Consider the following 13820-nt stretch of genomic DNA (forward strand, 5'->3'; position numbering starts at 1 on the left):
GAGTCTCATTAAGGAAACCGTACACAAAAAAACTAACATAGAGAACCACACTGGAGGTGACATCTTGAAAACCACATCTCGTAATCACAGAACACCAATAAAAAGGGAACTAGCGCCCTCTGCTGGCCGCGTTCAGCACCTGCAGTCACAGGTGTGGAATAGAGCCGGGCAGCAGGTCGGGCTTGTCCCCCCCACGGGCCCTGGCCTCGCTCAGCGCCGGGCTCTCTTCTCCACCCTGGAGCCCGCCGACCATGGAGCCCAGGGTGTTGTAGCTGCGTCCTCTGCCCCCGCTGCCGCAGTGCTCCACCTGGGCCGAGACGCAGAGGCCAGGCCTGTCCTGGGGCGGCTGTGGAGGGCTGTGGGGGGTGGTGGAGGAGAGGATGGACTTGGGGCTGGAAGGGTTCTCACTCAGGCTGTTTACCGTCACCGCAGACTGGGGGGCAGAGGAGGGGGTCCATGGGGTGGGTAATGAGTAGAGGGGGTAAGAAGAGACACGTTGGACATGGTTGGTTGGCTGAGCGGCACTTTCACATTTATTTTTGCAGTTTGTTGGATTATTCTCGGCATTGCTTGTAGTTAACTTTGGATAAAAGTGAAAATTATAAAACGAAATAAAATAGAAGTGTACTTAATGCAAATGACTAGGAATTGTACAATGGTGTTTTCCACATCTGTTCAACATGAGCTGATGAGTTGTGATGTTGAGTTGTGTTGTGTGTTTTATTGTACCCACATTAGCCACAGAGCCCCGGCTGTTAGCCACTGGTTTCTTCTTGCGGGCCAGGTTGGGGTTCCAGTGGCAGACCAGGCTGTCATTCTGCACGCTGTAGTTCTTGTGACCGACCAGCCAGTAGGTGTTCATCTTCCCTTTCCCCTGAAGGGAGCAGGCGTGAGTTAAACTGGGGCTTACGAGTGTTTTTTAATGAAACAAGACAACACAGTCTATAACGGCAACACGTAGAGTACGGCTCATCAACCAGGCCTGATCGTAGCCTAGCCTGTAGGCTAGAGCAGAGATTGAGGCTAGCAGAGTCGGCAACAGTTAAATGAATTGCTGCGAGCACGTTCAAGTCCTTTGTAAAAATGCACCTGTGGGAGTGTGTGTGTAGGATGGCTAGTTTAAGCAGCCTCACCTGGCCCTAATCAGACTGATTGGGCCGGGTGAGGCTGCTTAAACCAGCCATCACCCACACACACTCCCACAGTGCTACATAAATGAAATTAATTATTATGATTGTGTGTCTCAAGTAAGGTGAGCAGCATGAACCTTTCGTCGTCAGCCCGAAAGCCGACACGACCCCCACCAGAATGGAAGTGTTAGATGAAGTGTCTGGTCGGAGCCGGGAGCCCCCTCACCTTGACCTCGATCTCCCCTCGGAGCTGCAGCTCGTACGCGTTGTCCTTCATTAGGGCCAGGTAGGTGGCCGAGCTGGCGTGGATCTTCTGGGCTGGTGATCAGGAGCCACACAATACACAGGCAATAAAGTTTAACTGAATGGATTAATACAGACGTTTGTATTGCCATTTGGGAGGGATTGAGTCTGATGTGTTTATACGTATATTTTGCGTGTTAGGCATGGCTAAGGGCTTGTGTGTGTGTGTGTGTGTGTGTGTGTGTGTGTGTGTGTGTGTGTGTGTGTGTGTGTGTGTGTGTGTGTGTGTGTGTGTGTGTACACCTACGCAGGCTGGTGGACTCCATCCTAGAGGCTGTGTTGACCGTATCACCGAACAGACAGTAGCGCGGCATCTTGTAGCCCACGATACCTGCCACGCATGGACCTGAACACACACACACACACACACACACACACACACACACACACACACACACACACACCCCCACTCCCTCTTTTTCATTATATCAATGCTTACCTCTCTGTGTTGGTTTCACTGTGTGTGTGTGTGTGTGTGTGTGTGTGTGTGTGTGTGTGTGTGTGTGTGTGTGTGTGTGTGTGTGTGTGTGTGTGTGTATTTGGTGGGGATGGTCATAAAGATACTTATTATGAAAGACCCCTCCTTCAACATAGAAAGACCATATAGAATACATCGTTCAAGTATGAAACACTATCAGTGTTGGCAGATTGGCAGGTTGGCTATGGGTTTTAGTGGGTCATCATCATATCATCAAGGCTGTTCTTTTGTCATGAAAATACCTGAAAATAACCTGTATTCTCTAGGTTGTCATTTAGAACAGACACTGGTAGCTCCTAAACAATGAGTAATTTATGTTCATTATAAACATATATATTTAAACACATTGTGCCATCAAAGAAATGTCAAATATAAATAAAAGAAAGAGAATAGACATCTATTAGGGCTGGGTAAGGGGGGCAGAAGAGTGTAGCGGCTGAGATGTGGTGTTCCTCTCCCAGTCTAAATGTACTGGGTTCTCCAATTACCACTGCCTACCTGTAGCCATCTTTGAGCAAAGACACCTAACCCCTACCTGCTCCTCAATCACATGGATCTGAATTCACTACCGATCCACCAAGTCAGAATGAAGCGTATGTTGAATGATGTTGAATATGTTGAGTGATGAATGAATAGTAGTTAGTAGTAGTAATAGTAGTAATAACTGCAGGGCTGCACGGGTTTAGCTCACCTGTGTGGATCCCTGCGCGGAGCTGGAGTCTCTGGTTGGGCATGTGAGGGATGGTGACCTGCCGGACCGCAGCCAGCAGGTCCAGAGACATCTTAGCTATCTCATCCGCATGCTTGTCCCCGTTCCTCTCAGGCAGCCCACTGACCACCATGTAGGCGTCTCCGATGGTCTCCACCTGAGGTGAACCACACAGTACCCACCATAGCATTATAGCATCATCCAACCCGTCATTATCCCCTGAGGTGAACCACAACAATATCCACCATATCATTATCACCTGAGGTCAACCAAACTGTTTCCACCATATCATTATCACCTCAGGTCAACCACAACATTATCCAACTTATCAATATAACTTTGAGTCAACCACACACAGCAGCCACCATAGCATTATCATCTCATGTCAGCCACAACATATTATTCAACTTATCATTATCCCCTTGGGTCGACCACAACAATATCCACTATATCATTATCACATTTTCTCAACAACAATAATATACACCATATCATTATGACCTCATGTCAGCCACAACACTATTCAATTTATCGTTATAACCTGAGGTCCAACATTATCCTACCGATCATTGTCCCCTCAGATCAACGTTGTACCTTGTAGACGTCGTAGGAGTTGATGCGTGTGTCAAAGCACATATACAGGCTGTTGAGCATCTCCACCACCTGCAGGGGGTTGCAGGAGGCAGAGATGGTGGTGAAGCCCACGATGTCGGAGAAGAAAATGGTAACCTGTAGAAAGACAAATAAAATACATAGAGTGGCGATGCATAGGATAAGACAGACTGAGACAGTCTGGTTAATATAGCATTACTCAATCAGTATTCTGATTGAGCCAGCATTAACGCATAGCCTGTTTCCACTAGAATCCCTCCGTTAGTAGGGGTATAAGTAGTAAGCATTTAGTGGCATCTAGAGGAACCAACTTGGCAGAAGAACGCATTTTTTAATAAAATCATAATCGCCATCTTACTTGTAAGCATTGAAATATATATTTTTACAGACTAAATATCAAAATATATTTTATAAATCTATCAAGGAACTTCATCACTTGACACTTGGCTACTCTATGCTGTAGTAGACCAGTGGTTCTCAACCTTTTTTCAGTGATGTACCCCCTGTGAAATATTTTTTCAGCCAAGTACCCCCTAACCAGCACAGCTCAAAAGAATTGCTGCTACGCTTCAACCACGACTCCATCGTTGATCCAAGTGACTGACAGGCGATGCCAGGTGGCATATGACAGGTTGGGTCGAACCATCCTGGTATGAGGGAGACTGTGGGTTTTAAGGATAATGAAATTGAATAGCCTACAGAATATAAAATTCATTTTATGAACTTATACTTATATTTTCCTGAAATATCTTTTAAATAATTATTTTTAAAGGATTTCTGCATGGATGCTACTTTTTAAATATATGTATATTTTAAAATCTCACGTACCCCCAGGGGTACACATACCCCCATTTGAGAACCACTGTAGTAGACAATGACATTGTTTTGGAATACCTACTGGCCAGTGTAAGCCACTGGAGCATCTCCTATGTCGTTGGAAATGGAGGGTTGGGTTATTTGGTTCAGTTGCAATCGGCCTCTCACCGTTAAATGCCACTAAATCCTACACACTGCACCTTTAAACAAACGTGAATAAAATGTCTATTGCAAATTGCACTAAACAGCATTTTTTCTGTCCTCCTTCGGAAACATTTTAGCCCACACTTTTGTTACTATAGCGGTTACAGCTTTTGGTTTTCTTGCCAGAACTCGAAATCTGTAACATCTGTGTATCCAGAAAAAAATATCAGTGTGAAATGTGGTCACAAAGAGAGCTTGGAACAGCTGCTTGAAACCTCTTCAATGAGCCAAACGCAATTTTCACCCATATATCCTGTTTTATCTCCTGATGAATATGGAATAGGATAATTACGGGCAATTACACAGACAATGGCAACAAAGCTAGCAAATAAGGATCAGGCTAATTCAGTATGTTGCCTAGATCTTGCAAGATAAGCTTTTCACTTCAGTATTAACAAGCAATTTTAATATGGAAATGTTTAGATCCAGACGACATTGTTATATATTGCTCCAGGTGAAATCACACACCTGGGGATTACTTCAAACCATCTGCGGTCGCAATCCCTTCATTCTACCCATCGTTCCATTCAATGTGTGTGTGTGTGTGTGTGTGTGTGTGTGTGTGTGTGTGTGTGTGTGTGTGTGTGTGTGTGTGTGTGTGTGTGTGTGTTATCTTTTGTTCATTTCACATAATGTTTCACAGTTTTCAAAGTCTTGTGATGATGCGTTATCAGAACGACAAATGCAGATATTAAAACAGAATTCACAAATCTCATCTTCCTTACTGTTTTTCATCTACCCCATCATGCCCAAGCCTTACTATTCATCAAGAAAATCCTTCTTACCACTTATGTCATCAACACCATTTTATTTCCCCCCACAACACATCCCAGTTTGCCTGTAGGCTGCGATTCTACAGCAGCTTGATGGTGTTGGGACACCCAGCCAAAAGATTCCAGGTTCGAATCCCCAATGTGTGCTGTCTACCTGTAGGCAATGTAAGCATCCTTGAGAAAGGATCCACCCCACCAACCCACCTGCTCGATGAAAGCATCGTCCATGGCATGGGAGTGTGTGTGGATAATGACTGCTTGAAGCAGCCTCACCTGCCGAGTCTGATTGGACTCTGGGTGGTGCTGGGTGGGGCTGCAAACCTGTTGCCCATTGAGAAATCAGTGTGCAACTGGTTCAACCAGCCATCACCACACACACACACACACACACACACACTCCCACACATTGTGAGGACCCCAGCGGCACGGATTGCGTGTACCCAGCAGCGCCACAGATTGTGTGTACCCAGCGGACACAGACCTTGTCGTAGCTCTCCGCCTCCACGTGCTTCTGCTGCCGGAGCTGCTTGGCCACCGACTTGGGCAGCATCTGGTGGAGCAGGTCCTCGGCCAGCCGCCGCTGGCGCCGCAGGTCCTCCGTCCTCTCCCGCAGGCTGCGCGCGTAATTCTGGATCCACTCGGTCATCTGCTTGAAGGACACCAGCGCCACGGGGTAGATGAGGCAGGCCATGGCCAGCAGGCACACTCGCATGCTCAGCCCCGAGAACACCTCGCGGGACGCCCGGCGCAGGGCGGGCACCGACACCTCCAGCAGGCACTGGCGGGTGTCCCTCAGGGCGTGGAGCAGGGGAGGGGAGGTGGGATCGCGGCCGGGGGGTCCGGACGTGTCCCAGGGGTCCTTGAGGGGGTCCGTCAGGTTGGGCCTGAGGTCTACGTTCTCCAGCCAACAGTCGCTCAGGGTCTCGGACATGACCCTGGCGAAGCCCAGGCGGCTGAGTGCGGCGGTCCACTTGCGGCGGAAGCCCCCCGTCCGGGTCTCCGCGGGCGGGAGGTGGGCCGCCTGGTGGGTGAGCTCTATGAACGCCTGCAGGAGTCTGGAGGAGAGCACGTCTCTCCAGGCCGAGTATTGTTTGGCCATGAGGACGCTCTGCTCGGCCGTGCCCCACATGTCGAGGAGTCTGGCGATGACCAGGGAAAAGGCCAGGGTACCGTTTTCATGCATGCTCTGCTCCCTCCATGTGGAGTTCCGAAGCTCTTGCACGTCGTTATAAACGTCCGTACAAAAAGGCGCGAGGTCCTCGTCGCAGGGAAGGCCATGGCTGTTGGTGAGACCGGGCGTGTCAGGATTGCAGAGACCGTCAAACACGGGTATAATCACTTCAGAGAAGGTCATGGCCTCCGAAGTGTCATTGCTTAGGTTTTCCGTCCATAGACTTCTCATCGTTTGGAGTTTAGCCACGAGTTGCAGTATAGCCATCGTCCTGCACGAGGTCAGTTCATCGTAGGCAGCTTCTGTGGCGTGCAACAGATCAAAGCTGGAGTTGAGGTCCACAGAGACGGCTCCTAGCAGGGCAGCGAAGGAGAGAAGGCAGGCTGCCAGGATGCGACGGACCGAGCGACTGCTGCCACCACCGGTGAATATGGAGCACCTGCGAGGGATGGATACAAGGTCTACAATTCCTTTCAGATTCAAGTTGATCCATAGCGTTACACTGTTACATAAGGCAAGCACATTTAGTAGCCCAGCCTACAACAGTATCATTTGATATATATACTAAAACAAGCTTGTATTCTATAATATAGGGCTTATAGTAGCCTAATAATGTTTTTATAACTGAACCCAAGCGAAAGACTCGTTTGGCCTCGATGAGACAACACCATTTGGCCTATAAGGCCTATATATAATGTGAATGTAACCTATTTTAGCTATTTTAAAACAAATACAAACAACTTATTTTTTAGATCAAATAAACACACCTGCACAGTTCACACTCGCCATCGCCCTCCGTCCCGGGGCCGACTCGCCTCCTCTTGGTCCTCCTGCTCTGGATCTTGGAGAGCGTTCCTTTTAAAGAGGCCGAGGACAAAGTCCCAGATGCGAAACATTCTTTTTTCATTAACTTCAACGATGACATGGGCCTGTTGAACAACAGGGAAGGTTCAAGTCTCATGTAGGGGGTCCCGGGTACGAGCAGCGCCGATCAACATGTATTCCCATTTAGAGAGCAGCGGTCCTGACCAGATGCGCGCACCGGGGCGGGTTGGGCTCGTTGTGGTTCCTTTCGGCCGGGGGTGGTAGGTTGTGTCGGGGAGGCGTGTTTCAGTACTGCTTTGTTTTGCAGACAATAGTAGCGCAGGCCTTTTATCTCATATGGAAAAAATGTATGGAGCCAATATGAAATATGCGTGTCGCTGGCGATATTAACGTAATACCTATTGTTTATTTGGCCATAGCCTGTATATGCAATTATAAGTAGGCCTACTATAATTAAAACCGAAATTTTAATGCCGGTATTTAGAGATGCATTATTTGAGATATGAATGGTGTAGGCTGGCGAACGGCCCTGCAGGCCCGCTGAGTGACTTGGGTCCTCTGGCACGGAACGGGTCCCCGGGCGCACACAACCACACCTGCCTGCAATCGCAAACTTAACACAAAAAACAATCTTTAATTTCTGAAGTTGTTATGATTCATAATGTAGACTTACCATGCCCTATATATCAAACGTCATATTTAAATAACTAGGTTCGATCTGTGCATCCATCTCATCGTTTTACGACGCGTAAAAGTCTCGAGTGTTACGGACCAGTTGTCAGTTTAGTGTACGATGTGCGACATTTTTCTTGATTTTGCAATTTTTCTTGATTTTGCAATTTCGAGCAGTAGGCTAATTTATGAGACAGCTTCAGATAATATTAAGAAACAGATGTAGGGAATAGGGAATGTGGTTGGGTTGGGTGATAACATCTGAGGAGTATCGCATGGAGTAGTCCTACATCACATTCAAAATCATATCTTTATTGCTTCAACACCACTGCATATGATATCAGATTCAGACACACGAAAATGCAGATACATCAGATAGCATGAACTAAATATTTACACATTTTAACAGAACAGTTCAATGTTCAATTAAACTTGGTGAAGCTGGAAAAAGTACTTTAGTATCACATTATGCTATATCAGCAGTGTGGTCTGACTGCAGATATGATCAAAATAAATTACATAAGGCACCTTCAGTAGTACAAAACAATGGAATAGATTTGTAAAGCCCTTAAATACCTATAAGAAACAATGTGAATGTGGTGAAATCAGTAAGCAAACACAAATCATAAAATCACTCAAAAACTCAAAAACAATCCAGAAAAGGTGACTATTGGTGTGAAAGTTAACATGGAAACCTCAACAAAAACTCTGTCACACACTTAATGAGACACACATGCAAGCACAAACAGTCAACCCCCACAAAGGGATGTCAATTGAACCTGACCCAAATTAACCTGCCTACATGAGCTTCATGTATACAGAATTTAGAAAAATTACTGTGGATTGTGGACAAGACATTCAAAAAGAGAGGGCAGTTACCTACACAGACCCTTTCCAGAAATTATCAATTGTGGCCTTTCATATCAACACATGATAGAACAGGGTTGGACAGTTAGTTAAAATTGTAACTGTCCAACTGTCTACCTAGCGTTTAAAGAACATTCCCAGAAAAAGTAAACATTTCTTTTTAAAACAAATTCTTCATGTTCACTGGCTACCAACCTATACCAGTCCCAACAATTTCCCCATTGCCATTACAACAATCAAGTAATTATGAAACCATTCACTGATTTTGTTTTAATATAGGCCATTCGCCACGGCCCCTTGGATCTCAATGGGTATCAGAGTTTTGATTCTGAATGTCCTCCGCCTCCATATTGACTGAAGCTCACTAGTAATGCTCACTATCCCGATGGTGGCCAGCGTCCTTCATACGGATGGGTCGTCCTGCGGAAACCAATAGAATCACGGTGAACACCGGAACGTCAACGCCAATTTTGGAGCAACAAAATGGCTGATTGCTCTGCACACTTTGTTACTCCTGCCCCCACCCCTTTTCCAAAGTCCCCCAACAAGGGCAACAGGAAAGCATATCAATAAGGGCTGCTTTAAGGGATCCATGACCAACAGCTTGGCCAACAACCACCGATCTAAAATGTATTCCCAGAGGTACGGGGATGGCGGGGAGGCCCTCTGCAGTACCTGGGGACCCACGAGCATGGGTCTCCTGCTAAGCTGCGACCTCCTCAATAATGCTGGCGTCCTGGTGAGGGAGGGAGGGAGGGCGGAGGGTTAGAACAGGCAACTCATGCAAGGCAAAGCAACTCATGCAAGGCAAAGCAATGCGGCCGGCGTGGACAACGGCCTCCCTTGAAGACTCCCACACCGTCTACAGCTGTTATTGGAAGCAGAAGAAGCATGCAGAATCAGTGAGGGACTGGCCTCTGACCGTGAGCTGTGTGTGGGTGAGCAGAGCAACAGATCCGTTCAGGGCAGTGGTTCCCAACCACTGGGTCACCAGATATGCACCTGGGGTCAGCTATGGATGTTGAAGATTACTTATTAAGAACTTTTCATAAAGTAATAATTTCATAAGGGCTATAAGAGAGCTAATAACCGACCCGTATACAAACAGTGTGGTGCAATGCGATGGTACGTTCACTGTGACAATTGACATTACCAAGAGACGCTGACCCTGTTTGAAAGATAAACAGCCTAAAAATTAGGTCAAAGTGCAAAGAAAAGGGTTGGGAACCACAGGTTTGGGGGAAGAAGGAGAGAAGCAAAGCAGTGTGTTGTGTCAGTTTAATCAGGAGTGAATCAATAGAAAACACCAGCCAAACAAGAGGACAAGAAAACAGCACAGAAAAAACATTGCAGATGAAGGGTAGCAGATAAGTCCTTTGAAAAACATTTCAGAATGTCCCCCAAACGATCTGTGTTTTACAGACATTTAGAGGAAATGTGTGACTTTACATTGACAAACAAATAATTAATTGTTTAATTAATTTTCTTAGTGTCACCATCAACAGACAAAAAGGTATTTTCAATTCAAGCTGCTCGCTAAAATAAATTTCTGAAATAAATAGAAAGAAATAGCACACAAATATTGGCCAAACTGCTTGACAATTGAAGGCACCAGGAAATGTTTAAATAAAACTTAAATTTGGCTCGCCTAGTTCTAGGGAAGGGTTATTTAGGTATGCATCAGTTTGTCTGGATCGAAGAAAACGCTACATATACATTAAAGTTTGATTCATTTTGATTGGCTGTGTCAACACAAATTCAGTTTCCACTGTATGCAAATCTTACATCAAGGACGGTCAACTCCTGGTACTTTCAATGCAAACTTAGGTAGAAGTTTGTTTGCAGAGACTTGCATTGTGTATTCTCTGCGAGAATACACAATCTTAAAAGATAGTGGTTTCAGTGATCTCTTACTGTAGCCTCTTTCGCACACAGAATCCCTCCATCCTCTCGACTAAGGGGGAGACGAGAAAATGGTGAGGGGGGAGGGGGCGGGGGGTGGGGCACTGAAGTGACGCCGCCAAACTCCAAACCAACCAAACAAAACAGCATGGGAAATGTCCACAGACGGGGAGAACCCGATAGCAGGAGACAGCCCACACCGTGATAAAGGGAAAACAGGAGGACCAGCAGGACCGGTAGAGGGGGAAATAGAAAAGTCTTGGCCACCACAAGCAGGACACGGGAGACGAACGAGCGGCCGGCCGTGGCTTCCCCAGCAGAGGGCGCTGTGTGGCTGTGTGTTGGCGGCCTATACCTTGCTCCGGAAGAGGGGCTTGGCGCCCGGGCCGCAGTACTCGTTGTAGATGAGCTTGAAGAGGAATAGGTGGAAGAGGGTGATCAGCGACGCCACGCTGAACCAGAAGAGGAAGGGCAGCCCCGGGTAGCGGTTGGCCATGTGATCCTCGTGGGCCAGGATGGCCTTGAGGTGCAGGGTCTGCCGGAGGTCCTGCAGGTGCCTGAGGTCTGTGGAGATGTAGAGCAGCGGCGTGATGGGCTGCGTCACCATCACAGGGAACATGTGCCCCTTGACCTCCGAGGTCAGCTCCACAGGCTCGTTCATGCAGCCCGCCTCGCAGGCGTACAGCTTCACCGGCTTCTCCTGGGGCTTCACCGACACGTGCAGGAAGGGTTTCCCCACCGCGTCCAGCAGCACCGCCAGGTTGATCAGGTCCTGGTTGTAGTGGATGCCCCGCAGCGCGTAGCTGTTGTGCAGCACGTCGGGGTCCGCCTGGAACTGCAGGTGGTTCTCGGTGAACTGCAAGCCACCGAAGCTCAGCACCATGCCCTGCATGACGCCGTGGGCGCCGGCCGCCACCAGCACCTTGCAGCCGCGCTTCTGCAGCGTGAGGGTCCACAGCGTGGCCAGCTGCAGGATCTGCGCCGTGCTGCCCACGTGCTGGGGCCACAGGTGCTCGGCGTGCATGGTGGCGTGCCCGCTAAAGCAGTGGTCGGCGTAGTTGAGGCTGGACTCCAGGGCGGCGCGCTCCTCTTCCGCCAGCCGCCGGTCCAGCAGGGGGGCGGCCGTGCTGGAGAGGATGTAGTAGAGGGTGGTGTTGACCGTGCGGCTGGAGGGGGTGTGGGCGTCCGTGATCTTCCTCATCTCCACCCCTGGAGGAGGAACAGAGGTGATATGGTTATGTCAACAGTTGGCCCGGAGTTCCAACAGTTGGCCCGGAAGAATGAGCCTTTAGCAAAGAAAGAAGAGTGCAGTTTGCACAGCTGTATTACCAAGCAAAGGTCGAGTTAAAATGAGACTAGACAAATGGGATTTCTGAAAATCATTATGATGAAAAATGTAATAGATTATCTCTATACCATGGATTCCCTCATGGCTCAAATCCACACTAAAGGCGATGATTTCACAATATTTCCATATTTTATGGTGCTAAAATAAACATAATGTTTATTATTCTTATGTATAATATTGTCGTAATGGGACATGGTTCATGTTTGACAAAGGCAGAGAGTGGCTTGCCCACTGACCGGAGATGAAGAGCTCCAGCCAGGCCTGCTGGTGGTCCAGAACCAGCTTGTCCACGTCGGCCCGGAGCAGCTCCGCCAGCTCCTTCCGGGCCCCGTCCCTCAGCCGGCCAAAGGTCTCCTCCACCTTGGACACCTCCACGGGCTCCGAGGTCCACACCACTGACAGCACACTCTCCCGGGCGTCAGACTTCGCCGCCACCTGGATGCGCCCGGACAGATTCGTGGTCGCCACGACGACCAGCACCACGTGGTTCTTCTGGACCGGCACGCGTCCGGACGAGATCACCAACTCCTTGTCCTCCATCTTCTCCACGGAGGAGGAGAACCGGCTGCCGAATGGGAGCGGCTCCACGGCCACCTCCAGCGTGGCGCTGCGCTCCGACGGGTTGCTGACGTGGATGCGCTGCAGGTAGACGTTGGGCCGGCTGCGGTGGGCGATGAACTCCTCCCGGACTGTGAGGCAGTCCCGGGCCAACTGCAGGGTGGCAGGCAGGAGGCAGCGAACCGAGAGGACTGAGCCCTTTCGGAACCATAGCATGGTGGCCCGCGCCTCAGCCCGCTTCCCCGGCAGGCTAACGGATACCACCGGGGAGTACTCCGTTTGGTGGACCGGAGCCGAGCCGGCCAGGGGGGAGGATGCCACCCACAGTTTGTTAGAGTCAATGTCGACCAGAATGTGGCCGTTACCTGATACGAAGGGTGTGTCCACGCTCTCCTGAGCTGTGCTGTAGATCCCCTCTCCTCGCTCGACCAGCGACTTCCACCTGTGGATCTCGTTCTGTAGGCACTGGCCCGCCGCTCCGCCGGACTTGACCGAACTACCCAAAAACCTCAAGCCGCGGTCTTCGCCCAGGTACCAGTAGAAGATCAGGAACAGCAAGAGTCCTATGAGGAGTCGTCTTGCCCAGCTGCTCGACAGCAAGCCCGGCAGACCCTTTAACCTTTGCTGGAGCCACATTGTGCGTAAGAAGGTTGGACTCCTCGGAACTTACTCAGTTTGCAATCGGATTGCAAATACCGTCCTTACAATACGTGGCGCCTACACTTCTACACTGCACTAGTTTATGCAAATCCCTAACGAAGCTTTGCTATCAAACGTGAACCATGCTAACCGTGATAGGCTGCCATATGCGGTATGAATGAGCACGTAGTCATGCTCTAATGCAAGCTGTGCATACAGCAAACCTGTCAGACAGTCTTTGTTATGTTAAGGTTAGCTTACGTTAGCTGGCAACGTGAAGTAGCTCCGATTAAACTTTCGACTTTTTTCTTACATCGTGACTTCCTTAACTCGCTGTCAATGTCGATCCCATTCATGAACAGGTCACCCTATGCTCGATCCTCCGCGAGTATACATGTTTCGTCGCTGAAATATATGTTTTTTTCTTCTCGGGACATGAACTGTTTGCAAACATCCAATATTTCGTCGACACTTCTGGTTAGACTGCCGTAAAGGGGGTTGGGTCGACATGGCAACGACCGTAAATGTCGTGAAGACTTTTACGCCAGCGTTATGTATGTTGCTCATGTACTTTGTATAGACTCACGATCACGCTGTGGTACATGTCATCTTGTGCTGTGAACAGTTTATGAAGGGTCGAATGATTGTGTTTAATAACTGTTGTTATTAAGGCAGACATTTATAAAAACAGAGACATATTTATTTATAACCAAACGTTCTCTTTAATCTCGGTTATTTTATTAACCGTCGTTATTAATGTGCGGTTCATTATTATAATAATTTCACTGTTACCGTTCAAGTTTCGCAGTTCGG

At 48.5% G+C, this 13820-nt stretch overlaps 2 protein-coding genes across 3 annotated transcripts; both read right to left on the minus strand.

Annotated features, from left to right (window-relative positions):
* Positions 1 to 145: 145 nt before the first annotated feature.
* LOC311359753 (uncharacterized protein) lies at positions 146 to 7092 on the minus strand (the record flags this gene model as incomplete). Its single annotated transcript, XM_084479797.1, has 8 exons — positions 146 to 433; positions 734 to 874; positions 1357 to 1448; positions 1681 to 1779; positions 2603 to 2777; positions 3215 to 3349; positions 5507 to 6635; positions 6983 to 7092. The coding sequence occupies 8 exons, from the start codon at positions 7090 to 7092 to the stop codon at positions 146 to 148; spliced, it is 2169 nt and encodes a 722-aa protein (XP_084335923.1).
* Positions 7093 to 7991: 899 nt separating this feature from the next.
* Positions 7992 to 13465, minus strand: kiaa2013 (KIAA2013 ortholog). Of its 2 annotated transcripts, none has more exons than XM_084480304.1 (3): positions 12047 to 13465; positions 10818 to 11671; positions 7992 to 8980 (listed from the first exon to the last, which is right to left on the minus strand). In XM_084480304.1, exons 1-3 carry the CDS (start codon positions 13002 to 13004, stop codon positions 8963 to 8965), a joined length of 1830 nt encoding a protein of 609 aa, XP_084336430.1. In that variant the 5' UTR covers positions 13005 to 13465; the 3' UTR covers positions 7992 to 8962. The 2 variants fall into 2 exon arrangements, with proteins under 2 accessions (XP_084336430.1, XP_084336429.1); XM_084480303.1 differs by having other exon boundaries at positions 7992 to 9296.
* Between the last annotated feature and the right edge of the window lie 355 nt (positions 13466 to 13820).

This window comes from Micromesistius poutassou, assembly GCF_964030765.1.
Source record: "Micromesistius poutassou genome assembly, chromosome: 15".
In the NCBI taxonomy this organism is placed as follows: Eukaryota; Metazoa; Chordata; class Actinopteri; order Gadiformes; family Gadidae; genus Micromesistius; species Micromesistius poutassou.